At 46.2% G+C, this 26,585-nt stretch overlaps 2 protein-coding genes across 6 annotated transcripts; one reads left to right on the forward strand and one right to left on the reverse strand.

Annotated features, from left to right (window-relative positions):
• Positions 1 to 554: 554 nt before the first annotated feature.
• On the forward strand, positions 555 to 6,807 carry LOC120960076 (serine protease persephone-like). Of its 2 annotated transcripts, none has more exons than XM_049607843.1 (3): positions 555 to 1,279; positions 5,038 to 5,682; positions 6,141 to 6,807. In XM_049607843.1, the coding sequence occupies exons 1-3, from the start codon at positions 1,162 to 1,164 to the stop codon at positions 6,464 to 6,466; spliced, it is 1,089 nt and encodes a 362-aa protein (XP_049463800.1). In that variant the 5' UTR covers positions 555 to 1,161; the 3' UTR covers positions 6,467 to 6,807. The 2 variants fall into 2 exon arrangements, with proteins under 2 accessions (XP_049463800.1, XP_040239950.2); XM_040384016.2 differs by lacking the exon at positions 555 to 1,279 and adding an exon at positions 4,281 to 4,646.
• A 638-nt stretch (positions 6,808 to 7,445) lies between these two features.
• On the reverse strand, positions 7,446 to 24,217 carry LOC120960050 (uncharacterized). Of its 4 annotated transcripts, none has more exons than XM_040383973.2 (7): positions 24,114 to 24,217; positions 19,646 to 20,084; positions 14,232 to 14,340; positions 13,931 to 14,136; positions 13,543 to 13,851; positions 10,927 to 11,358; positions 8,720 to 8,834 (listed from the first exon to the last, which is right to left on the reverse strand). In XM_040383973.2, the coding sequence occupies exons 2-6, from the start codon at positions 19,916 to 19,918 to the stop codon at positions 11,242 to 11,244; spliced, it is 1,014 nt and encodes a 337-aa protein (XP_040239907.2). In that variant the 5' UTR covers positions 19,919 to 20,084; positions 24,114 to 24,217; the 3' UTR covers positions 8,720 to 8,834; positions 10,927 to 11,241. The 4 variants fall into 4 exon arrangements, with proteins under 4 accessions (XP_049463810.1, XP_040239907.2, XP_040239917.2 ...); XM_040383983.2 differs by lacking the exon at positions 24,114 to 24,217 and adding an exon at positions 23,795 to 23,993; XM_049607851.1 differs by lacking the exon at positions 24,114 to 24,217 and adding an exon at positions 20,493 to 20,587.
• Between the last annotated feature and the right edge of the window lie 2,368 nt (positions 24,218 to 26,585).

Genomic DNA, 26,585 nt, shown 5'->3' on the forward strand with positions numbered 1-26,585 from the left:
GTGAAAAGGTGGCGTGTGGCTGAGCCTATGTTGCGCCAGGCAAATGAACATTGGAAAATGGTAAGATCATCGAAACTGTGTTGGATTGTGATTCTGAGTCGAATTTGAAGTTTTGAGTCGTTATGCTCTGTAGTGTTATTTGTGATGGTTGATGAAAAAAAGTAGTTTGGCAGGTCGTGGTCCGCAAAACTACGAGCATCCACCCATTCCAGGTTCCTCCCTGGTTTGGAGTTGCTTGCGGCGATCGCATTCGAGTCAGAATCGGTTCTCTGGTTCGACTCGACAAATGGTGCTGTCACGTGACCCACCATCACCTTTAGGCTGGATTGCAATCATTATCAATCAAGGATTATTTGAGAGTAATCCGTTTACCGACACCACATTTGCAGTTCCATTTCATCCGGCATCTCTCTCTCTCTTTCTCTCTCTCTCTCTTTTCTCGTTTGCTCGGTGAACGATCGGGTTATCAGTACTTGTGGTGTTAACGCACGCAAACGGGGACACTGCAGTGGTGTTTGTTTTGCCACAAGCGCGAACGATCCCTCGATAGCCACGAATTTGCATCAATCGTACCGGTTGGGGGGGGATTGTAAGAGGGGTTTTGTGGTTGGCGCTGGGGAAAACCCAAAATCTGCAGATAACCCCAAAATGCGGACCCAACGGAGTGCTTAGTTTTTGAGGCTTTGAATTCAACCCCCTCTCCACCACCACCACCAACGCAGCTCCTGTAACACCCGCTTACCTCTTGGTTCGGAGATTTTGACAATCTGAGCCGGTTGCACACACGACCACGGCGTCCCTTCTATTCCTTGCCGGATCAGATCGATCGTGTGCGTACGTGTGTGTGTGTGTATGTGTGCGTGTGTGTACGTGTATGTGTGTGTGTGTGCGTGTGTATGTTTGGTTGGTCGTGCCAGCGTGTGTGTTCAGGGCCGATTCCGTTCAGTTCCGTGCGGTGTTCGGTAGCGCTCTGGTGTGTGCCCGTTGCTCGCTTGCTCGCTTGTCGCGCGTGTTGTGTACGCCCGCGCGCGCGCCTGCTCACGTCAGGTTAGGCCGAACAAACAAACAAAAACAAAAACAAAAACCAAAAAAAAAGGAAGGGGGAAACAAAAAAAAAAAAACGATCTCCCGCACAACAAAGGCAGTAAAGGTGCAAGGCGAATGATGAACCGGCCACGGATAGCAGCGATCATGCTGCCGCTGTTCTGCCTGTCAGTGGCAGTGGCGCAAAAGGGGAGCTCCTCCACCGATACCGTCTTCATGGACAGCGTGCTGTACGGTAAGTTTGTGCCCGTGTTTCTCTGTGTGTGTGTGTGTGTACGTGCGTGTTCGGAGTGAATCACGGTGACAGAGACCGGATAGTGTGTGTGTGTCCGTGTGTCCAGCGCAATCAACCGCCTCATGGCCAGATCAAAAAAACCCGCCCGTCAACCGGTCAAACCCATAGCGGCACAGCACCCCGATGCGCATCACACTCACCACAACCGTGTGTGTGTGTGTGCGTTTGCGCTCTGTCCACTAACCGGTTCCCCGCCGTACACCGACGAGCGGCCGAAGGTCCCGCCCGTCCGCCCGAAGTTGAAAGTTCCGTAACGGCAGCAGCGAAACGGCAAAAAGGGAGCAAAAACCTGTTCCGCAATTGTGTGTGACGCGGGGACATCTCTTGTGCGGGACCGCTTGGATAGTAGGAGAGGGGGAAGAGGCGGGGGGGGGGGGGGTTCTTGCAGCGCTAGCAACGCATCTTCCCGCTCTTTTCCACCGTTCGCCAGCATTGCGAATCTTCTAGGCGGTGCTGCGGTCAAACCAATCAAAGAACAAACACACACACACACACACGCATACACACACACACAGAGGCAATCCGGTTTTGGCCTTCCGTTACCGAAAGCGATCCACCAAACTGGAACCGGTCCAACTTTCCAGGAAACTGCCCCAACCAGGTGTGGAATGGACCGACGAATGAGGAACTCGCTGGTACATGTGTGTGTGTGTGTTTCTACCGGTTCTATAATGTCAAGCGCGTTCTGATAACGATCGGCCCGCCGGCCACGCTTGCTTCTTTATCGCTAACACCAATCGGGATTCACAACCTCCATCCGGCTTGAATGTCCTCCGTTGCAGGCACGAAGATTGTATGTGTGTGTGTGTGGGACAGAGAGAGAGAGAGAGTGACAGGGAGAGATATAGAGCTAATCCAATCTATCCGGTAGATACAGTGGTGGAAATTTCTGTAAGTGTGCGTTTATTTTTGTCTCTGCATTTCGCCATCGTTGGCAATCAGTTTTCTAAATTCGAGCCATTTTGTTATCGAAAAAGGATTTGTTTGTTGAATTGACATTGCAGAAAAACAAACAACAAAACCAGTTATAAACATATACCGTTTTCGAGCCCCTTGAAAAGCATTGTTAAGCGGCTGTTGAACATTGTTCAACTGTAGGTACAGCAATTATCCGCAGTACGCGATACTCGATACACGCGAATTCGCAGTACGCGATTCCTCTGTATTTGACAGCTTTATATGTTTTTTCGCAAATATTTTAATTCTTTGAAATATTTTATGCTCTTTTTCAATTTCCATAATGTTCTTAATGCATTTTGCATTAAATTTGTGCAAAAGATACCTGTTTTATAACAAAAAACTTTAATGCAAAGCTCTGTGGCGATATATTTCAACCTTCGAACCGGTAGTGTAAACTATTTTTCCATACGAATCCGCTATACGCGAAAACTCGAGATACGCTATTGCGCTCGGTCCCGTACGAGATCGTGTATCGGATAATGACTGTACAGTCTTTCCGCGAGTTGCGCTTGACTGTCAAGTAAAGCGAATTTGAATGAATATATCAAATCAGTACAATTTTCATGAACAATTGTAGAATGCAACACAAATTGCATTATTGCTGAAAGTTCGACATTGGTATGAAGTCAGAATTTGCCCAATTATCTGTACGATTTTTAATTTAAATCACAATTAAGGGCATAAAAGTACTAAATTTAATTAAAAATAACCATCTGTCAACAATATTTTGGCTGAAAAACGTCGACGTTCGACTTACGCAAAAAATCGAGCTACGCGAATGTCTTTTTGCTCGCGTATCACGGAGAAAGACTGCAATTCACGTCCAGCTGAACCTTTCTGATGCCTGTCTGAACATTTCTCAGTCGCAACTAAACATACACTTTCTCATATATCACGTTTATATTACCCGAGTTCGTGTCATGGATACGTATGTTGTCCTACTTAAATTATTAATCAAGTAACGGTTACTGGATTTAAATTGAAATAAATTTAAACTTAATTATATCATTAACCCTTCAATTACTAACGTTGAATGTATCGAGATAAATTATTCACAAATACATTCTAATCATTTTTGTAACTGAACATTAACCGCACAAACTCCACGAAACAATCGAATCAGCTGAGGGGTATCGTCAATTGTTTGGTTACGCTTGAACGAAGTTCAGATAGGCATCCGTATTTCAGTTGTACGTCAAATGTTTACTAGTTGAACGGTTCAATGTTCGAAATAGTGGTGACAGATGTGGGATCCCGGTCTGGTGGTCGTCAACACGTACGACTTAACAACATGCCAAAGATGCTCCCATATATAGGTAATCAGTAAGTCACTGAAAGCCAAGCCCAATAGTGGTACAGGAAGGCCTTGACCGACAACGGTTGCTGTGCCACAGAAGAAGAGATGCGCGATTTGGAAGATTCAAACATTCAGTCCCTAAAAAGATCCGATCGGACCGAATCCCATTTGATGGATTCGAGTCGAAACGGATCTCTTGTGAAGATTCGATTGCGACAGAGATTAGAATAAAATTAAGATTTTATCTGTTTGGGAAGTGATGGAGAATCCTCAAGAGATTCGATAAACACGCCCAACCGCTTAGATTTATTCTGTGCTGTAAAAACTTATCTTTAATACGTTGAACGTCACATCACTCAGGTAACGAATTGGGAGTCCGAGATTTGCAACCCTCTAGATTCGGATTTCCCATAACAAGTTCAAACGCAGCTTTGCATTGTTAATTTCGACTCGAAAACGGTGTAATAATGGTTTTGCTAGAGTCACGTATATCGATAATTTCGTGTAAAAACTAAAAACATAAAATTTTAGACATTCGGTTTGTAATGAATCGTTTCACTCCAATCGCTTGTCAACCGCGGACATTAACGACATTAACTTGATTTAGAGTTTTTGTGGTGTTGTGCGCTTGCACCAATTGCCACCACTGTACGCATCGCGCGTTAGCACTGGTGCAGCCTGCGAAGCTAATGTGCTAATGAGCGGATCTCGCGCGGAGGTTGTCTTTGTGTGTTGTGTGCTGCCACCCGTCCGGTTTGCTCTGTCCGACTCCGTACGTCCGTCTGTCGTTGTGTGTGTCCCTGGGAATTGTGCTCGCCCGCGCCCGTGCCATTCGTTCGCTCTGGGGCGAAACAGCACAGAGTGCAAAACACGACAGCTCTAGGCGCACCATGGGACGACGACGATGCGCAACACGGTGGTCGGTGGCCGTTGGGGTCGTGCCGCCGGTCGGCGCAAAGGCAGGCCTGCTCGTCCTCGTCATCCTGCTCGGTGCCGTGACCAGGAGTGCGGGCAATTTCAGCTTCCCAACCGATCCTGACATTCTATATGGTGTGTGTGCGTGTGTGTGTGTGTGTGTGTGTGTGTGTGTGTGTGTGTGTGTGTGTGTGTGTGTGTGTGTGTGTGTGTGTGTGTGTGTGTGTGTGGAAGAGAGATAGGAAGAGGTTTTGGATGTGTTTGGTATTGCGCGTTACAATAGCAGTGATAAAGTAGTGTGTTGCGGTTGCGAGGGAGTTGAGTCATTCTGCGGCAATGACGAATGTCGCATCAAGGCGACGGTTCCGCTTCCGGGTGCCGTTCTGCTTCCTGTGCCGACGCGTCCACCCCGATCCTTTATCCACGTACTCATACATCTCTCTTTCTCTCTCTCTCTCTCTCTCTCTCTCTCTCTCTCTCGCTCTCTCTCTCTCTCTTTCCTTTCTTCTCGTTTTGTCTCTTATAGAGGGCGATAAATGCGGGCTGCCCGGCATGCGGACCGGCACCTGCCAGAAGGCGGCCGACTGTCCCCAGGGCATCCGGGCGAACGGTGCCCGGTGCGAGTTCAGCGGCAACGATCCGGTCGTCTGCTGTCCGACGGAGGCACCTGGCACCGGCGACGGCACGAGCAATCGTTTCACGGCCCGCATCGCCAAACAGGAGTGCGAGCGGTTCACCAGCGCGTCGGCCAACATCATCGACCATATATCTGGCCGCGCGATCGAGGCGCTCCGCGGCGAGTTCCCGTTCGTGGCGCTCGTCAACTTTCGTGGAGAGGAGGGGGAGGAGGTGAAGTTGACCAGGTGCGGGGCGTCCTTGATCGCGCCCCGGTTTCTGCTTACGGCGGCCCACTGCCTGAAGGACCTGAACCCGGTCACGGTCGAGATCGGGTTCATCCAACTGAGCGATACGGAAAAGGACGAGTACGAGATCAAGCAGGTGCACCTGCACGAAGGCCACAAGTCCCGGCGCAACGATATCGCGCTGATCGAGCTGAAGAATAACGTCACCTACAAGCAGGACGTTGGGCCGATCTGTCTCAACACGGACCGGCCCGAGATTGGACCGTCGATCAACCTGACTGTCATGGGTTGGGGCGCCGACGGCGACGGTAAGCTGGTAACTGTTTATTCGGGGCGCCGTTTATCCGGGCTCGTCAGGGACTTGCCCTCGCCCGGACACTCGGACAACCGGATGAACGGCGCTCCACCACTATCTTGACATCTTTCGAGAGCTAGCTGTTATATTGCTATTACATTTGGTAGAAGGAGCTGGATTCCGAATGTCAAAGTGCGTTTAACAGAGGTTACCAAGGGAAAATGAACTCTGATTTTCCTATTTAGAATCTGTAACGAATTTTGAATTAGAACCATTTGCTATGAGCTTGTCAATTTTGAATCCAATTGCAGCCAATCCAATTCAATCATTTCGAGCAACTCAGGATACAAACAATCAGTGAACCTTGCATGCTCCAGGCTAGAGCTATCCAAAGGACAGGCTACATTGAGGCAATTTTAACGATATCTAAAACTCTCTTTTTTGTCCCCCACTCTTCCTCAACCGCAACAGGCCAGCGCGCGGACAAGCTGATGAAGGGCACGGTGTACGAGATACCGCTCGACGAGTGTGTGCAGCGATTCCGGGATGCCAAGCAGCGGATCAGCCTCGGCGAGGACCAGCTGTGCGCGCTCGGCGAGAAGGTGAATGACGAGACGACGGACGCGTGCCAGGGCGACTCGGGCGGACCGCTCGTGATGACCGTCCGGCAAAAGTTCTACCTGGTCGGCGTGGTGTCGACCGGGGCCGTCTGTGGCGGTTCCCTGCCGGGCATCTACACGCGCGTCTCCCGCTACCTGGAATGGATCGAGCAGCGCGTCTGGGGCAGCCCGAACTGACTTGCCGGAGCCGTCACCAGCGTCCACATGTAAATAGCGTTAGCCGTAAGATCGAACAACTCTAGCGCACGGTTGAGAGTCTGCATCGTGGAGAATCGAACAAACAGTCACACACAAACACAACAAACGCACACAAATTTAAGAAGATGTAAAACAAACGTGATATCGGTCTCGCCAGCTGCAGGGTAGCAGGATTTGCGCAACGCTCTGCCTACCAGGCACTCCTCCCCTTAAGCCAGAGAGGAAAAGACTCGCCAGAGGAGTTCTTGCACCATTCGGTAGTGCTGTTGCAGTACGATATAATAAACAAGAATTATATTATAGCTTCGGCTATACAGTTAGCTCGCAAAACAAAACACATCCTTTGGTTGCTTCTGAAGATGCGTTCGTTTGAAGTAAACAGGTCTTGGGGCGGCACGGTTAGCGGTTTGCTATTCGTTCTCCCAATTAGAAATTCCAATCCCCGAGACTGCAGCTGTCCGAGGCTCTCAGCGTCTCTCAGCGGGGGGTCTTGCGGAAGAGGCCTGCAATAGTCTTCGGAGACGTGACCCCCTTCCCTAGCCTAGATGTCGTTGTCCGAAGATATGTCAGTTCCAGCAAGGCTGCCCTCCTGTCTCTACGAGGTTATCATAACTTGCCCCTATCAAGCCGGGATGATAACGGCTTGCGATCATCTTGATGCGTACGCATCCAACAGCTAGCTCGAACGTCATCTTGCAGTTCACGTCCAGAATGGTGCAGCGGGAACAGATGCTCTGTATGATTTCAGGAACATCTTTCAGCAATGCAGCCAGCAGAGGTCTGTAGCCAAAGAAGTCAGCAGAAGAGGATCGTTCAGAAAAGATGTCCCGACAGCAGCTTCTGCTCCGGTATGTGGGGAAACCCACTACCTGATTCCTGTAATAATGCCCGCAGTCAATACTTGGAAGTCATCGGCAGTATCGGATCAAAGGGGAAAACAAATACCGGCGCGTCTGTGTTTACGTTGTACATGTTCGTTCGTAATATTTCTTTTTATATGAGACTTTACAACTTTGCCTCCTACTTTGATGAGGTTGATACGACAAAACAAAAAAAAATAAAAAATGCAATCTGCATGGTATGCCGATTTTCGTCGTCTAGCTTTCGTGTGTAGTCTCTTCCTATAACTATATAGTTTGCTTTGTTTCTCTCGATTTTTTTCTTTCTCCTCTCTCTCTATCTCTCTCTATCTCTCTCTCTCTCTTTCTTTCTTTCTTTCTCTCTCTCTCTCTCGCTCTCGCTCTCTCAAGATGGCATTATTTTGGAAAACAAGCACTAATGCGTGCTTTGATTATGTTCTGGACCGAAAATGGATGTTCTTCTATCATTATTTTTCATCTCGCTTAATTTGTCCTAACAGGTCTGAATTATAATTATGAAGTTTGTGTTGCCTAACACATAGATAGCACTGGAAGAATTTAACCCATATTATTTGTAGTTTGTACCATCTATGACACAATTTGTGTTTGAAGGGAAGAATCCAAATGTAGCATAAACAAGTCTTCATGAAGAGTTTTCAGATACACCAAAATCAACCTTCAAGCATTGGAATACTATGTATAAATGGATGGTGATGTGAGCACTGAGGACGCCCAAAACGAGTTGTTTACCGATCAAAACATTACAAAAAATTCACCAAATTATTAACTACAACCGTAAAGTTAAGTAGATCGAGAAAGCTGGGAAGAACTTATCGTCTAATGAAGAGGCGAAACTGAGGCCTATTTGGGGACAAAGAACAAACTGTACTACAAAAATTGTATCGAAGAGTTGAAAGATTGATCTAATTGGTGTGTCACTATTGAATTGAATTGAAAAAAAATTCCCAAAAATTAGTGCTTTACAATCATAGACTGCAAACAATTTGCAGCCTACCTGTTACTCCTACTTCTCCACCATGTTAGTACATTTCGCCCCAACACCACTCATTTTCCGCCATCTTGAGCTGAGCTAAAAATCCTACTTTACAAAAAAAAAAAAAAACAATGCTATCTGTGCGGCCTACTACAAAGTTTACGCTGACTGCCCTGCCGGTAGGTCGCCCTACCCTGTGTCCCTGCGATATGTTTCCCCCTGCGCTTTACGAGCGAACAAATAACTTAATAACTTTCCGCGAGTGTGCCACCCCAAATTTCGCGTCCTTCCGGTGGTTCCTTGTGTTTGGTTTGACCTTGACCGTTTGCTTCTTTGTTGCTGTGATGATGATTGTGGACGCCAGGGAAGGGGCAGGGTCCGCTGATGGCAGCAACTCCGCTCACGGATCGGTTACTACCGGGATCGGTTTCACGATGAGGCGCCGCCGGTCGTCCAGCGATTGGTTCCACGTGCGCCCCGGCCAGGGCTTGTTCTGTGCGGCGGCAGCCATTGATGCGCGTTGCGGTAGCAAAATAGTTCAAGAAAAGAAAGCACCGGCAAACCGATGGAATCGATGAAACGCAGGGCGGGGGGGGGGGGGGGAGAGATGGCAGATGTGGTGATGTGGCAGATATGGCACCCGATGGTTGGTGGTGGATGATGAGCATAAAAAGGGATCATGAAAGTAAAAACATAGAACAGCATTATTTTGATTTGCGTGACTAGCGCGGCGGAGCGAGGGTCTGGTGATACTAGATTATGAAGGGTTTGTTAAGCAGCAGCCAAATCCCGGGAATGACGATTAGCAAACACACGGGAGGGGAAGAGTACATGTACATCCGAGGGGGAAGGCGTAGGGGAGTAGATAGGGACGGGGTTTGAAGGCCGGCAGCTTTTCCTACAAGGTTACAGTGATCGGCAACGTATGGCAGTTAGGTGTAATGGTGTTTTTTCAGCTTCAATTAAATATTTCAATCAAAATCATTTGTTTACAATTTGTTTACCACTACAATTCGATTTTTGCTACAAGTTTTGATGTTCAAGATATATTGCGTATCAAGACAATTATATATCGAATGGTCTTTTAAAGCATGGGATTCTAGATAAGTACTTTCAGTTTCACTAACAAAACTTAAATCAATGTTTCATTGCCTAAAATCATGGATTTGAAGAATCTCTGAATTCGAACAAGATCAAGACAACAAGACGCTTAGCTTGTTTTTGCTTGAACAAGCCTTTAAAAAAAACTGTAAAATCTACCAAAATCAATGTCTGGAGCAGACACGGAAGCTCGTAATCGGATGTAGTCAATTTCGATTCCGTGTTCTGAATCTATTCCGGAGATGATTCCGATTCCGAATCTGGAATCGGCTCAGATTCTGAAATTCGTTTTAGGAATTGATTCCAATTCTGGAGATGATTCACATTCTGAATCTGGAATCGATTCGGATACCAAATCTGGAATCAATTTTGAATCAGATTCTGGAAACGATTCCGATTTTAGAGCCGATTCTAGATTCTAGATCTATTTCGGAGACGATTCCGATTTCAAATCTGAAATCGGTTCAGATTCTGAAATTCGTTTCAGAAATTGATTCCGATTCTGGAGTTGATTCAAATTCTTAATCTGGAATCGATTCCGATACCAAATCTGGAATCAATTTCTAATCAGATTCTGGAATCGATTCCGATTTTAGAGCCGATTCTAGAATCAAAATTGAATCCAGAATCGATTCCGATTATGATTATTAATCAGAATTAGCTCCGGAATCATAATTGGTTTCGGAATCTGAGTTGGATCCGGAATGGCTATCGGTTCCGGAATTGTGGCAGGTTCCGAAACCAGAATCAGCTCTGGAATAAAGAAATCAGAAGTTTCGGAAGCGAAATCAATCCCGGTGTCACCATGAGAATAGCTCGTTTACATGTAAGTTTGGATTATTTGCAGCGGACTACAAATTCTTTTGAGGGATTCTACTGTGTAAGTGTGAAGCTTAAAATAGGGAATTATACTCTGTAAAGCTGTCAGATGGTGTTATCTGTTCCCTATCGGTTGTCGATCACTGACCTTACGCTCATTCTCTGTCTCTCTCTCTCTCTCTCCCTAATAATAGGAAACAGTCCGGCAAACCCTGTCCCTGTGTTATACATTTTTGATCGACTCCTCCGACCTTGCAGTAGAGAGCGTGTGAGGAGAGTGTAAGGATCCGTTAAGGGTAGCCAGAACAGGGAAGGGCGCAGTAAGTCGTCTTCGTTCGTCAGAAGCGTTGCCGCGTGCCACTACATCCTCCCCCCGGCCTTCCAACCTTCCACCATTACTACCGAGCGACACTACGGGGTGTAGTGCTGTGGGGAAACGAGGCGTATGAACATTGTGGGGAAACGAAAGCAGGCTGCACCCCTACCACCATGCCCGCTGTTGTTTTTTGTTCTCGCGCGCACACACTCCCATCTATCCGTTAGTGTTTGGGGGATGGCAAATACGAGTGTTACGAGAGGTTGTTAGACCGCTGGGTGTTTCTCGTTTGTTAGAAGGCTTAGAAACAACCCGCTCAAACCCACCACCCCACAAACTATTAGCTCACCTTCGTGCACGCCGGCCCGGAACCGTGCTGCCGTGTTTTACTTGTTTATGTGTGCCTCCCTTTCTCTCTCTCTCTCACTCGTGCACTCAATATATATGAATCTCTCTCTCTCGCTCTCTGTGTATCCCTCTCTACGTGTGTGTTTATATCTACTCCAATAAAACATTGACTATCGCTTACAGCTAAGTACAGTAACTGGCATAAATGGCGCTACCAAGGATCGGTAACGGTTTTGGTAATAGAAACAAAAAAAAAAACTCCCGGGGAAGCATCCTTTCCCCCTTCGCGCTACAGCCTCGGTACTCGTACACGCGTTTACCCGGTCAGGGGAATGGGTCGCTGCTGCTGCTGCTGCTGCTGCTCCTGCCGCTCCTGCTGCTGCCTCTGATGGTCCCAGTACGACGCAACCCCATCGTAGGCGTAGAAATCGTTCTGTGAGAAATCCCCAGGAGAAAGCATAGCATAGTCGCACCCGCCCACACACACACACAAACCCCCATTCCATTACACCGGAGAGTAAGTCCCAAACACCACGTGTGGAGCGCGTCGCCGAGTATGGATTCGAAAGGATAGTCGAGACATAGCGATGGGTTTTGCAGGCGCGCGCGAAGGGAAAAGTGTTTGTTAGTGAGAGGCGTTGACCACGAAGAACATGTGTTTGGCCGGTTTAAAGAGAGAGAGAGAGATAGAGAGAAAGAGAGAGAGAGAGAGATAGATACAAATGGACGAATAGAAAGGATGTGCATGTGCATGGAAAAAGAAAGAAAAAAGAAAGACAGTTTGAGAGATAGAAAGAGAGAACATGAAGGGGAGGGGAGAGAGAGAGAAAAAAAATTATAATAAACAATCTAAACGAAAACAAACGAAACAAAAAAAAACTAAAATAAAATGTATAATGTGCAAACTGAATGCATAATGTGTTATCGCGGCGTACGTGTGTGTTTGTAGTAGAGATGGGATGGGATTTGGGAAATAAAAAGTAACAGCAGGTTACAGGGCGAATGTTTGAAAGTAACTCCACAGTTACCAGTAACTAGTTGTCGGAATTAAAAAGGGTAGCAGTAATCAGTAAAAAGATACTAATTACCTACTTGGAATAGAGTGACATGTGCTGTAAATTGCTAGCAACTTTTTACTCCAGCTGTCATTCTATTCCACACGGCTCTTGTTTTATGTAAGCAAATATTAGTTCAAAAAATCCAAACAAAATCAATTCTAAACCAGTTATAGTGCTACTACATTTCCTAGCTGGATTTGGAATTCTGGTACGTCAAAGTGCGGTTTGACAGAGGTTATCGTGGGTCAAAACAAAGTCCATAGAGGATACAGGTTTGATGCAGAGCTCATTTTGGCACTAATACAAAAATATTTTGGGTTTGACAGTTGCCTCGTTCATTTGTATACAGCACGCACACTAAGCTCAATGGGAATGGTTGGTGAAATTGACGACTAGTTTTAATTGTGTTGGTGTTCTGTTCGAGATTTTTTTAAACTTAATTTTAGTTTTAAGTACAAGGGTTTTAGCCCAGAATGGACCCAGGTTTTTGGTTGTGCCTAATTCTTCGCAACAGTTCAGGATTTTTGGTGCTTTTCATGTTCAGAGTCTGATAATTTAATGAAAAAATGGAAAGTTGTGAATGGGATGCAGCATCCCACACAAAATGTAGACAACCAAACTGGACGAGGTAGCTGTCAAGTGAAGACTTCTTCTACCTACTTTCATTTGTCAGTTCCGAAAGAGATGCATCAACCAGTGTTATGGTCTTATGGGTCAAAAACTGAACTCGGATTGCCCTAGGGCAGCGATCGGTCAAACTTTGCAAGCTAAAGAGCTAAATTCTACAAAAAAAAAGTCTCAGAGTTACACGTGAAGAGCTTAATAGATCAAATTAGAAAAAAAATGCGTGACAACAGTGCTATGAAATATAAGAGCCGCCTACTGGACAGCAAAGATCGTTGCGCTAGTGTATCTGGGTAACTATAAACTAAGTCACAGTTTTCCGCAAAAGTCGAATTTCACCATTTCCAGCCAAAAGATTTTTGGATATTTTGCAAATAATGGGTAGTTGTAGCCACTGAATTAGTTATTTAATATGATTCTGATTGAAGGATACTTTTTGGACACTTGCAGTGGTCAAGTCAGCAAAATTTGCTCAAAGTATCTCGGGAACTGTACTAGGTACCGAATGTAATAGCACTACCAAAGAAGCTTGATCCCATCTCTACTGTGCAGGGAGGAGTGGTTTAGGACCTAGGTTCACGGAAGTGAAAGAGAGGTACAATCGTGTCGAGTGTTCACTTCACACGCGTATCAAATAAGGAACTTTTCATTAACAAACTATATGTAAGGAACTGGGAAAGATACTTCCCAACCATCGACTTCGGTATTGCAATTGCGGCTAAATAGAACACGGGGGTATAACAAGGACGATAACAAGGAACGTGTGGTGTGTGTAAAAAAAAAACAATGTCTGTTGCGCAAAACACTAAGCTACGGTGACATTAATGGTGGTAGGCGGCGGCGATGGCGGCGACGACGGCGACACTGAGGACGACGACGACGGGGGAGTACCGGACCGCCGATGCGGAGGCGGTGGTGCGACGGCTAATGCTTACCGGGACACACTTGCACGCGTTGCGGTCGTAGTGCGAGCCGCTGGTGCAGTCCTCGTTCCGCGGCAGACAGTCGCAGGTGCAGGTGGACGGGTTCCACTGCTTCCTGTCGCTGTCCAGGGCGCACTCGTCCCGGTCCGCCCGGTTGGTGCACTCGCAGCGGCAGTTGTTCGCGTTGTACTGCTGACGCTCGTTGCAGTGCCACGCCTTCACCCGGCACTGGCACTTGCACCGGACGTGCTCCTCGATCGGCACCAGCTCGCGGTGCGAGAAGCGATCCTTTTTGTTCGGCCGGTACTCCAGTATGGTGACCTGCGGTGGAGTGGGAGAAGGATTAGCACACAATGCAGTAGCGAAGGCAGCGTCGAAGCAGCCGCAGAGCCTCACTCACCTTGTAAAGGATGGTGCGGTTGGCGGTGGGCTCGCAGACGAGCTGCTTGGTGTTGCAGCAGCCGCTGCACCGCTTCACGCGCGTACAGCTCGGGTAGTAGTAGTAGCGGGAGCTGGTCAGATTCTCCGGCCGCAGGCTGACCAGCTCGGAGTCCGGCTCGCAGGATGCCGCTACCGGTTCCATTCCAATGTCCCGTCCACTGTACTCTGTGTGTGTGTTTTTTTTAAAAAGGAAACAACGATAAGCTCGCGAGAGGAGGTAGAGGAGAATACAATAAAAAAAAAAGATGGTCACCACTTACCCCCACCGTCCATGAAGATGCGACTGTCGACGGAGTCCGGATCTAGCAGCGGTAGGATGTCTGCGGACGTGTTCAGCTCCGATAGCTGCAGTGCGTATTCGATCGGAAGCTGCAGTGGCGAGAGAGAGAGAGAGAGAGGGATAGTAAGAAACGAATGATTTATTGGTCAGTTTCGATCGCACTAGTTAGCATTAGAACAACACTGTTAAAGCGTAAGATAAGCGTGGCTGGCTGCACAGGCGCTGCCAGTTCGGCTGCAAACCGCGCCGCTGACGTAACGAAATCGAGCCGAGCACGCACCGCGACCTATATTGTGGCCCGGTGGCGGCCGGCTTCCCTACCTTGACACCTTGACCAACATTTCGGGCGACCGACCGCTTCGTGCGACTGTTGTGCAAGGTACGACGAACTCTTATCAATGGGCGCGCGCGACACGGCTGGCGGTGCGCCACCCTTGGGGAGCTTTTTTTCGGGGTTTTATTTGCTTGGCAAAACTGTGCTGTTGTTGTTGCCATTCCGATACACGATACATTGTTTATTTTCCAACAAGTTTCACTTTCTTAACATGAAGGCCCCTAACAAAGGCATTCGAGTAGATGCGGTGTAATCAAATCAATGCATCCGAGCTGCACTATTTGCACGAAGCTGCGATAAATAAGCAAAAGCAGGGCATGTTAAGCAGTTTAATTTAAATTCTTGTGAATTGTGCTACGAAGTACAGCTATTCTTACAGTATTCTATGGCTCTACTGTTTGAAAACATGTAATACCTAAAATACATTTTAAAGATTGGTCAGTTAACATATTTTTTTGGGCTCGTCTCACGATTTATTCATCGTATCCCATAATTCATTGGTATCGTCCGATTGGATATCAATACAATTGAACCAAACAAATCTGGAAATCAGCCAAAAATTCGTGGGAACGCTCCAAAAAAATATGGAAACCAATAAATCGTGGGCAACCCTGTAAAAATGCAATACGATGTGTGTAAAACATGATGCTATTTTGACTAGAGTTGGGTGAATCTGATTCAAACTCATGAATCTCAGTGAATTTTAGAAAAGATTCAATAAATCTGAATCTCATGAAAATATTGAAAAGATTCCTGAATCTCGAAATATTAATAAATCTCGAATAATAAAAAAAAACTTTCATAAATCTCAAAAGATTCATATAACTAAAAAGAAGCTTCTTCTTCTTCTTATCCTCCCTTTTCCTTTTCTTCTTCTTCTTTTTCTTTTTCTTCTCCTTCTTCTCCTTCTTCTCCTTCTTCTTCTTCTTCTTCTTCTTCTTCTTCTTCTTCTTCTTCTTCTTCTTCTTCTTCTTCTTCTTCTTCTTCTTCTTCTTCTTCTTCTTCTTCTTCTTCTTCTTCTTCTTCTTCTTCTTCTTCTTCTTCTTCTTCTTCTTCTTCTTCTTCTTCTTCTTCTGGGATCTCTGTCCTCTGGAGGTTCGTTTCGTGTGAGGATTGAACCCATGACGGGCAATCTGTATGGCTTGATGAATCTTTGGAAATCCATGAATTGTTGGAGATTCATGTATCTTTATAATTTCATGATTATGTATAAAGTCATGAATCTATGGAGATTGGATTCGGAATTCGAATCACTAATCGCTAAAGATTCATTTGAATTAATCTCATCAAAAGATTCATTTGGATGAATCCTAACGAAAGATTGATGAAATAACACACTAACTTTGATACGTGTGGCAAAATGTGCATATTTATGCAACATGTTAGAAACCTTACATGGTGTGCATAAAACACTCCATTGAATGCATGTAGAGTCTTGGAATTGTTTCTTGCTGTGAAAAATGCTTTAATAAAGCGTGTCCATTTTACCCCGTTTTCCCTTACATGAAATAAAAAATATAGGATTCAATGCTTTCAAACGTTTGTGAAATCCACATCGCGAACGCGCGCGATAATGTGCGCAATGCGTTACGCTTACCGGCTATTTCGCACTTATACGTCGTAAAACATGCACACCTACCGCCTGTTTATGGTAAGTAATTTATTAGCGGTAAGTGGACATTTTTTTATGCTGTTTCAGTTGTGATCGGTTGTATCGGTTGTGATGTGTTGAGAAGGCGTGACGAACTACTATATTTTATCGCGTATAAAGATCCCGCATAACAAATTCCCCAATGTGTGTGAAAATTTACAAAATTCAAAAACTGCATAAACAACTTTGCCCATGGTAACTATTTGATTTAGACCAAATTTGTGTTTGCCACCAATTTACCTTGCTGCAATCACCAATGTTAAACAAACAATGATATCCTTGAACTCCTTCTAGGAGACTAAAAATTCTAGGAGACTGGAAGATAATTCTATGAGACGTCATTCTATGCAGCGAGTTCTGCGTCTTTACTATAAGCGCAGCTCCTTTTTAAGAACGATTTAGAGCTTATTGTTATGGCACAAAACGCTACGTACAATTTCGCTGGCAGCTGTGTCAATTCCCACAACTCCATTAGGCAAGAACTTAAGGCTTAATTAACCTAACCTATTTAGGCTCGCTAATTGATGGCAGAAATTAACACAAATTAACACACCTGCCGCGCACTAATCGATGTGCTACAGTCAATGTGTTCGAGTTGCTGCATTAGGCAAGCACACAGCTTTGCCCGTCCGCCACGTTTTGTTTCGGGAAGGAAACAACATCGACATGGGGTTATTTTGTTTATTTTTTAAAACATTGGTGTTCATTCATACATTGAAAATATAATTTTATTTTTTTCGATGAAAGATGCAATAGACCGACAGGTGTGCCTTTATGCAGCTTCAAGTCTGCTTAGTGGGTATAACTATACCACGGGGATAAAAATATAGAGCTTAACACTTTCTATTGAAGAAGGATTTTGTGTTCTATTTAGATTTAAAAATTATTAAAATTTAAACTACTTAGTTGTATTTTGATAGTTTCACAGGTTTCCAACAATTTCCTTGTGCTGGTACAGTGATTTCTAAGTATTCATCTTTGCGCACAGTACACTAGAAATGTAGAGTATCATTTAATTTAAAAAACAAACACTGAGACAGTGAATTAATTTAAGATTTTTTGATGCTGTACATCTTTCTAAAGACTCTTATTTCACAAACATTAGTTTCAAACCAAAAAATCATAAGCAATAATATTAGAGTAGAAAATATGGCTTAAGTCGTAATACTGCAAAAACCTTATGGACGTGATTTACTTACGTTTGATATTAGTCTTCAACATTACCTACGTATGATTTATTTTTTAAATATTTAAACCATTGAAAAAACTTCTAAATGATTTTATAACCTCAGCTGTAATTTATAGTGCATTACACCTGTTATAGTACATTCATATTTGTTATAAGTTCTATAATGTTCCTCCAGAAAATTGGCACAAAATCATCGTCGACTTCTTATCAATAAGATTGCACCTTTTAAAATCACAATTTACATTCCTACTATTCAGATTCACTGTGTTCGTTGGTAGTCCTTTATGATTAAAATTATTCGAAGACGTATTATGGCCTCTCAATATAAATATAAATAAACAAATAAACTTCTAAAGTTACTCCAACCGCTTGCTGATTTTTAAACGTAAGCTTTATGATAAGTCTTGCTCCAATGTGTAGTTCTAGGGAAAGCACAAATACACTAAAATCTGTGACTTAAACCATGTTACAGCATATTCCGAGTCAATTTCCAATGCCAACAACATTTTTCATCACTTGCAAGATGTTTTTCAACAGCTCTCAAATATTGCATTTGCATCAATATTTAAGTTTTTTCCAAATAAATTTTCAACACTTCTCAGGTTGGATTGAGTTTGACAATTCTTTGTGATGTGTTGAAAAGCATGTGTAAGAACTGAAATTTTATGTAATGCCAATGCAATATGTGGCAGCTGTTGAAACACATCTTGGAAGCGGTGAAGTGTGATGATGTGCCCATGCGGAAGTGACTTGAAAACCCCTGTAAGGATTTGACACTTGATTTAAATTATTTTGTTTTATTTAATGCCAAAACTCAATAGAATATTCCAATATTTTTCTAAATAAGGCAATTTAAAAGGATATTTACAGGGTTTTCCGGGGATTCTCATGCTTGCGGGACACTTCCCTGACTTTTTCTTATTGGAAGTGAACTATGTTGGAAATTGTATTCTATGGCACCCTTTTTGGACTTGGCTACTTGGAAATTCCTATTTGTCGACGGAATTTATCCAACAAGGGTGCTATAGAGTTCAATTCCCATTATATAATGTTCATTTCACATTAGAAAGAGTTAATACAGTGTCCTACAGCTATGAGAACTTTTGGAAAAATCTGTAATGTAACCTTTCTAAAACACTGCAATCCTTGACAATCAAAGCAGTACTTCTTGTTTTTTTTTTGTTGAAAGATGTTCTTTTGATCTACCCAAATGTGCAGGATTTGAAACAACTGTCAAGTTTGAAAAAATATTCCCTGGGATTTCGTGGGATTTAGATGCCTGATCTTTTGTCCTTCTTGATGCCATAGTTACTGTAAAACAAAAAAAAAAAACGACCGGCATTGACATAAAAAACCCCCCAGTCTGCTTGCCCTGCGTCATTGGTGGCAGAAATGGAAATCAATCCGCTTGTCTAGTTATAACTTTCGTGTTGCTTACTTCTTCTCCCACACTCCAATCTCTAACCGAGATGGATGAAGCAATTCCAGTGGGAGCAGCAGCAGCTCGCGTAGCGTCTGGAGAGCCTCGTTTATCTTATCGGTCGAGTGGCAAAGGCACTGAGACGCATTGACCGCTGTACCGGTTCACCTGCGAGATATTAAACTATAAAAGCGGTTTGATGGATCGTCATTTCTCAAGAACCCTGGAGGGAATACCCTTTCTATACACCCCACACACACACACACACGTGCGCGCATACAAAATCAAACGACGTGTGTGCCCTTCTACAAGTTCAGACATGAGCAGCTTCGCATTAACACTTTACAGGGCATTTATTAGTCACCGCCGTGGCACCAGTGCGTGTGTCAGACATTCCAACAGGTCGCCAGCGTGTCGCGTGTCTAAGGAGAAATTATGTTTCTCTCCACTTCATGCTGTGTGTGTGTGTGTAGGAGGGCTGTGTTTGAACGGGGCTCCTGCACATCGAGCATGAGTCATAATGCATAACGCTTGCTAGATTAATGCATCCTTGTTTCCATTCCCGACCAGTGCCGAGCACATAATCACAATTGTCAAACAAACATGGCGCGATGATCCACCGGTCCCAATGCCCCCCCCCCCCCCCACAACCTTCCCACCCGCTTGCGAGCACCCCTTATAAGGGAGCAAATGGCGCTCACGGGACCGGATGCGCGGTACTGCAGCCGCTCAACCCGCCCTTGCCATTGCTCACTAGTGACTCATCCGCGACACCTTCCCGCGACAACTTCCTTACTCACCCCGTAGAACTCTTCCGACTCATGCTCCTCCTCGGTGGTCGTCGCCGGGCGGCGGGACGATTCGCGCTTCTCCTTCGCAATCCGCGCGTACCGGGCATCGTACAGGGCGTCGTTCGGTTCGATCAGTGCGCCCGCCCGGTCCGACTGCTGGGCGTGGACGGCCGGCACCGTACCGACGGGCAGCAGCACCATCACCAGCCCAGCCAGCGCCACCAGCACCACCAGGGACGATCCCGGCAGCATCGTTTGCTTGTTGCTTTGCTTGCTGGTCATTGCTTTTCGGTGTCGCTTGTATCGTTGATATATATATGTGTATATATATATATGTATCGTTGATTGTTTGTTCTTTTGGCTGTTTGCTCACTGCACTTTTGTTTGCACTTCTTTTCGTTTCAAGGTCGTTAAACGGTTTCACACGCAATTGGGCTGTAATATTTGTCTTTTGTAAAAAAACAAAACGAATGGTCAAATCACTTTCACCTTCCTCCCAATGCCTACTAGCAGACAAATGGGTGGGTGGGCTGTTGGGGAACTAAAGCGAGAGTGGTGGACGATAAGGGGAAACAGCAAAAAAGGCACAACGATTGGGAAAGGTGTGGGGCAAAATCGAACTCGGCCAATTCAGGCCGATCGGTGACTAAAAATAAAGCGCACATGAGAAGCCACGGCGTCGAACAGTGGACGAACGAGAAAGAAAGAAGAGAGAGAAAGAGAAGAGAGAGGCGCTAGCAATGCATTAGCAAACAAAACAAACACACACACAAAAAAAAGAAAACAAAACGGACACACCTCCCCCAATAATAAGAAGACAGAGGGAGGAAGAGAGGGGACGGCAAACCAATTTGACCCTTTTTTTGCGCTCTTATGTGCGTGTGCTTTGCACACGGCGAGCGGGTGGACGGTGGGTTTGATTGTTGCGGACTCGGATCCGAGTTTTGATGGACGAAACTGTAGGACAAATGCACCAACACTGCGCGATCCGGCTCGAAGGACTACGAGCAGCGTTTTACGTCACCGCGCGGTAAGCAAAGCAGCGCACACAGCGACACTGTCGCTTTGTGGGGCTGTGGGCACGCACGCACACGTACACAGTAAAACACGCGTATTAATCACGTATCACGCACAGAGCGACACCGTTGTGCGTCCCACGACCGCACGACAGGTAGACGAGGTAGGCAGCCCGATTCGACGCGACTGGCGCGAATGAATCGATGCAACTGCATTCCAGCACGGCTGCACGGCCGACGTCTTTGTCGGTCGGCGCTACCTTCCAAGAAAACAATCACGACTAGGCCCATACAGGGACAAACACGTAGTACAACAAAACCTTGAAGATGTGTGTGTGTGTGTATGCACAAAAGGAAGACCCACACAGTGCGCTCTTGTCGGTAAAAAAAGAGGGGCAGAGTTCTTTCTTGTCCGATTGAACCCTTTTGCGATGGTTTGGAAGTGGACCACTCACGTGCAACACCAGCTGGGTTGGGTTGGTCAAGAAAACTACCGTACTTCCGGGGGCGCTCACCATCACCAGCACACACGTGATCGGACCGGTAGTTGTTTGTTTGTTGAAGCTATTCCCAATGTCAATGGCGCTGTCATGCCCTTTTTTACCTCCTACACACACACACACACGCGTGCGGAACAGTTCTCTGTCATGGCGGGGAAGAGATCAAGATAAGAAAAGATGCCCGGCAAAGGCTTGTTCCACCTGTCAGGTTCATCCTTCCCAGAAATATGACGCCCCGTCTGGGACGGTACTGCGATACAAGCAGGAAGAGCCTACTGCTGTTGCCGAATTTCCAGCTGCCTTACCTAATCTCAGCGTGGGAATGAAGAAGTTGCTCTCAACTTCTGCCACCTATGGTTGCGTCAAATCCCAAGCGTCCCAAGCGTCTGGATTATCCAAGACGGTGCTGTGTCCACGTTGTGGCACGTACCGGTTTTTTTTTTAATCTCTCCCTCACTGTCTTCGCTTCTCTCCAACCGGTCCCCGGGGATTAGAAACTTCCCCACACTAATGCGAGATTGATTGATTCACGCGCCGATCGCACACAGTAGCCACAACTTCGGAGATTTCAAGAGACGCCATAGCCAGGAAAGCTCGATTGAGTCTTATATTAGTCGTAACTTCAACTTCCGTAACTTCAACTTCAATTTCTAGATTTCCTGGTGAGCGACGCTGTGCCCGTTGTACTCAACAGCAGAGTAGCGCACGCACCGACACGCTACGGCCCAGCCACTAATGAGTGGCGAAGGCGTGCTAACGGACGAAAATTAACAGCCACTAAGTGCGACAGATTTTGGCCCTAGCGCAGGCTCTAATTGACGACGGGGCCAGCGGGTATTCTGCGCACTGTTTGTCTTGATGTCTGCCAGGCCCTAGTGTGTGTGTTGGGAAAGATATATGACGACTCGCACAAGTCTGTTTTTATCTGGACTGTTTGCACAGACACGATCGCTGAGAAGCGAAAAAAGGTTTTTTTTTGTGCTAGATGACATTCCAATCTACGTTTTGTGTTGCTTTTGGAGTTCCTCGCAAGTTCCACACCGTTTCAAGATCCTGCTCGGAGTGGGAGATTCCCTCGTCACTAAGCGCTCCTGGTTGCGTTCCAAAATTCCGGAGGACTCCCACAATATCCCATGCAACTTCCGGATGTTCTGAATTCCAGGTTGCAAAAAAACAAAAAAAAAACTGCTGCAACGGAACGGAAATGAAGCGTGAGTCATCGGAGCACCGTCCCGGTTGGCCATGCAGTCATCGTTTAACGCCCGGTGCCACCAACCGACGACGATGATGATGACGATGATGATGTTGTTGATTCCGGCACGCTGGCACGCAGCTTGACTCACTTGGCCACCGGCCAGTTGCCAGTGGCTGTGCGAGCGGCACACAAAAAAAAAAACACACAATCAAGCCGCCAAGTGGGGACAACTTGATAAAATCCCTTCCTATTAGCTTATCCGCCATCGTGCCCCTGGCCAGTCGTTGCCTACCTGTCACTGTGTCCAATTCCACACACACACACACACACATTCGTCAAAGGGATAAGATGCACGGAGAGGGGGGAGAAAGGGGGGAAACGGGCACAATCAAGAGCGCAAAAGCCGGAACACACACATCATAATTGGGTCCCGGCCATTATCCAATTGTATTATCCCTCCACCCTCTCAAAACCTCGCACACGGGCGGACATTAAGCTGTGCATGCCGTAGCTCTAGCAAACCATCAACAGTAACAAAAAAACTTAACAACAAAACCACACACACACACACACACACCCGCAGATGGAAAAGAAGCAAAACAGAACGTGCGCGGGTTTATGCGCGACAGCGCGCTGCGCTCAACACGGGCCAGGGCCCTGCTGGCCCAGCGAAGGGAGTAGAACGAAGGTGGGCGACCGTAACAAGAAGAGAAAAAAAAAAACATTAGAATAAGCTCCATCAATCAGAGAGAGAGAGTGTGAGAGAGTGGGAGAGAGTGTGAGGGTTTTGAAAGCACAACTGCAGTTGTGTTGCATATTCCACACAACCTGGACCCCAACAGTTGCGAATTTCTACACGAGCGCCTCAAGCGAAGCGTTGAGTCATCGAGCCCACACCGTGTCTCACACAGGAATCACACAGCCGGGCCGGGCAATGTTAGAATGTTCTGCTTCAAAATTCAAATTCAAAAATTGCCCTCCAAAAAGAACGGTATCCAACACTACAGAGCTTCAACGAACAAAACGAAGGTTCGCGGTTCGCCAACTGCCGCAAGGTCGTCCAAATCCAAATGTTTCATTTTCGCAACCCAAACCAGTGACAGAGCGCAGTGGCCTTTCGCTTCTTGCCGTAGTAGATCACACACAAACACACACATACACACACACACACGGACATTTGGGAAGCTGTTTGATGGAGAACACACAACTGCTGGAATACGATATTAGGTCCTCCGCGATAACTTCAACCGATTGGAGTTCAGGATTTCGTTCAGGATTTAACGGTCGAGGTTTTTGCAGACTCGCTCGTCTCTGAGCATTGATAGCAGATCCCCCCGGGGGGGGGGGGGGGGGGGTGATGTTTGCGTTGCACTCTGTGTTTAGCACAGCACCGCCTGGAACTCCAGGGACTCCACGGATATCACAACCCGTGGCACGGGCAACTAACCAAAAACTCCGAATTTGCGCTTGTTTCGGTTTGCGGGAGATGTCAAAGAAACACGTAATAAACACACAGAAACACACACACACACTGGTAAAGATACACCGGTACGTCAAGCCAGTGATGGCTTGGGACGGGCGCGCAGAGACAAAAACCAACCGACCGATCGTACTTCCGAACTGCAAATGCGCGCTGAGAACGGGCCGGCCGCTGCCGAAACGTCACCGCGCTGCCTGGTCACTGCGTGTGTGGGTCTGGGGGGAGTGGACGAGAGAAGGCTTTGACAGCGCTCTTCGCTCCCCCCCCCCTTTTGCCATTCATTTACCTTCGCTCTATTGTCGTCGTGGTCGGCATGCTGCATGCGCGCGCGTGTGCTTGTTTCGGTAGCCTCGGGTGCCTTGCGAAGGTGTTCTAGCCCGCACGATCGCCTCTACACGCCAAAAGCTGTGCGTTGAGTGAGCGTGCTCTCTCTCTCTCCTTTCTCTCTTTCTGTACATCACAGTTGCTTGTTTTTCTTGTGCAACAGACGCAGAGAGAAGGAGGGAGAGACAGAGAGAGAGAGAGCGAGTTGTGCGTGTTGCGTACTCAGGTACGAAGGGGCTGTTTGCTTTGCCACCGTATCACTTGCGCGCGTGCTTTGAATGCTGCCTGCAAGGGGGATGGGGGATGATTGCCCACAACAACACGCACACACACACACACACACACACACACACACACACACACACACACACACACGTACAGGGTTATGAAGGGCAACGGTGGCTGCAGCCCGATCGGATGTATTTGATGCGTATTGTGTGTATCCGTTCTTTTTTTTTGTTGTTCTATCATTCCGGAACGGGCATGCGAGAGCTGAGCCCTCCACCGGGCCAGGGCTGCTCAACTCGTGATGATCCAGTCTAAGCCATGGGGGGACGGCAAACGTTTCAAGCAAAAGGCCGGAAAGAATTTTGTTTTTTCGATCGTTGTATTTGTTTTTGTTTCGTTGCTGTTGTTGTTATTGGTGTTCTCACTCTTCAGGGGGTTGAATGAGTGTGACACACACACACACACACACACACACACACACACACACAATAGCACACACGAAGTACAGTAGCTGCAAGTTCACGATCAGTTCCCTCTCTCCATTTTGAGGCGACCTTCCGGACTGGCGAATTCTTCGCGCGCATGTTCGTGGGCGAATCAGAGAATTGGAGGAATTGCAGAGGAAGGAAGGAAGAGGAGCGGGGAGCAGTTTGCGGCGTCATAATTGCAGGCGCCACCACGTGGCTAAATTCCACACTTTTTGAAGTGCTCGGGTTTATCTCTCGCTCTCCCTCTCTATTTCTTTCCTTTGCCACCAATACCAGTGCATTTGTTGCATTTACCTGAGCGTGTAGCTGCGCGATTCATGTGTGGGGGGATGGGATGGGATGCAAGCCAGCAACAACGGTGGACGGTGGCTCCAAAGGCACAGCTGTGATCGCGACCGCTGATGACTCATACCGTCGCGTTACGATTTCGAATGTGTCTCTTCGTTTTTTTTTTGTCACGGAATTGCGTGTATGGGTGTTTTCATCTTGTTTGCTGCCTATTGGTCTCATTCGACTCATTCGAGAAGTGATACTCAAATTCCGCTTTTCCGCTCATAGTTACCGGTTAGCTTTGCAAATTCGCTGTTCCTGGAATGATGGGGGGATCTTCACATGGCGATCTACAGGAGCTCCTACAGGAGGAGAAGATTAATAGACAAAGATTTACAAGCATCATACTTCATCCATAGGCTCATACTCGATGGGCAATTTTGCAACGGAAAACAGAGGCACACGACCTAGGCGTGATTATAGCTAGTAGGCTCAACTTTACAGCACACCACGAGGAGACCAGTCGACGAGCAAAAAGAACACTTGGGCTTATGTTAAAAGTTGCCTAGGTCTTAGCTTAGCTTAGCTTAGCTAGATGATCTTAGCTGCTCCAAATCCCTATATTGCAGTCTAGTTAGACCGATTTTAGAGTACGGCACCGTCGTGTCTTATCCGTATGTCGAAACACGTTACGGCCATACGTTGTCTTCCATTGAGGGGGTCATAATGCACAGCCTTCCTATCATTCGCGCTGTCTTCTTTTAGGTCTCTAGAAACTCTAGAAATTAGGCGGAGAAATGCTCAAGCACTCTTCATTGCTGACCTGCTCTGCAGCAACATAGATGCACCCCAGATACTGGAGAAACTTTTAGCTTACACCGACCAACTTCTAGGCACAGGCAATTTTTAAGGCTGGAATTTAGCCACACACAGTGTGGATCAAATGGCAATGTCTTGCGTATTCAATAATCTATTCGTCCATTTTGATATTAATACCACGGTTAGCACTTTTCTGTCGGGGTACTTCTTTTTCTGGCGGTCTGGACCTGTACGACTTAACAGCATGTCCAACATGGGTTCAAGCCCCAAATAGACCGTGTCCCCATACGTAGGACTGACCATATCCTGCCCAAAGAATATTTTAAATCTTATCATAGTTTTAACAATGTTGTTACGGTTATTTCATTAACCCTTCATTTTTCATTTGAAAGTCGTGTATGATCTAACAATAGTAAAATAAAACACACTTCAGACTGAAAGGGTCCATCTACAGAACTCAGAAGTTAGAAATACTCGGCTTATCCATGTTTTGCGTTAGTAGCGTATTTCAGGTAGCATCTGTATAGCCTGTTCCAAGTTCCCTTCGTCCAAGACATAATATGCATTTAATGAGATCAATTGATGCCTTAGTGTCAAATAGCAAGTCTTTAAACGTGCTTCAGAACACG

The sequence above is a fragment of the Anopheles coluzzii genome, chromosome X, assembly GCF_943734685.1.
Source record: "Anopheles coluzzii chromosome X, AcolN3, whole genome shotgun sequence".
Classification (NCBI taxonomy): Eukaryota; Metazoa; Arthropoda; class Insecta; order Diptera; family Culicidae; genus Anopheles; species Anopheles coluzzii.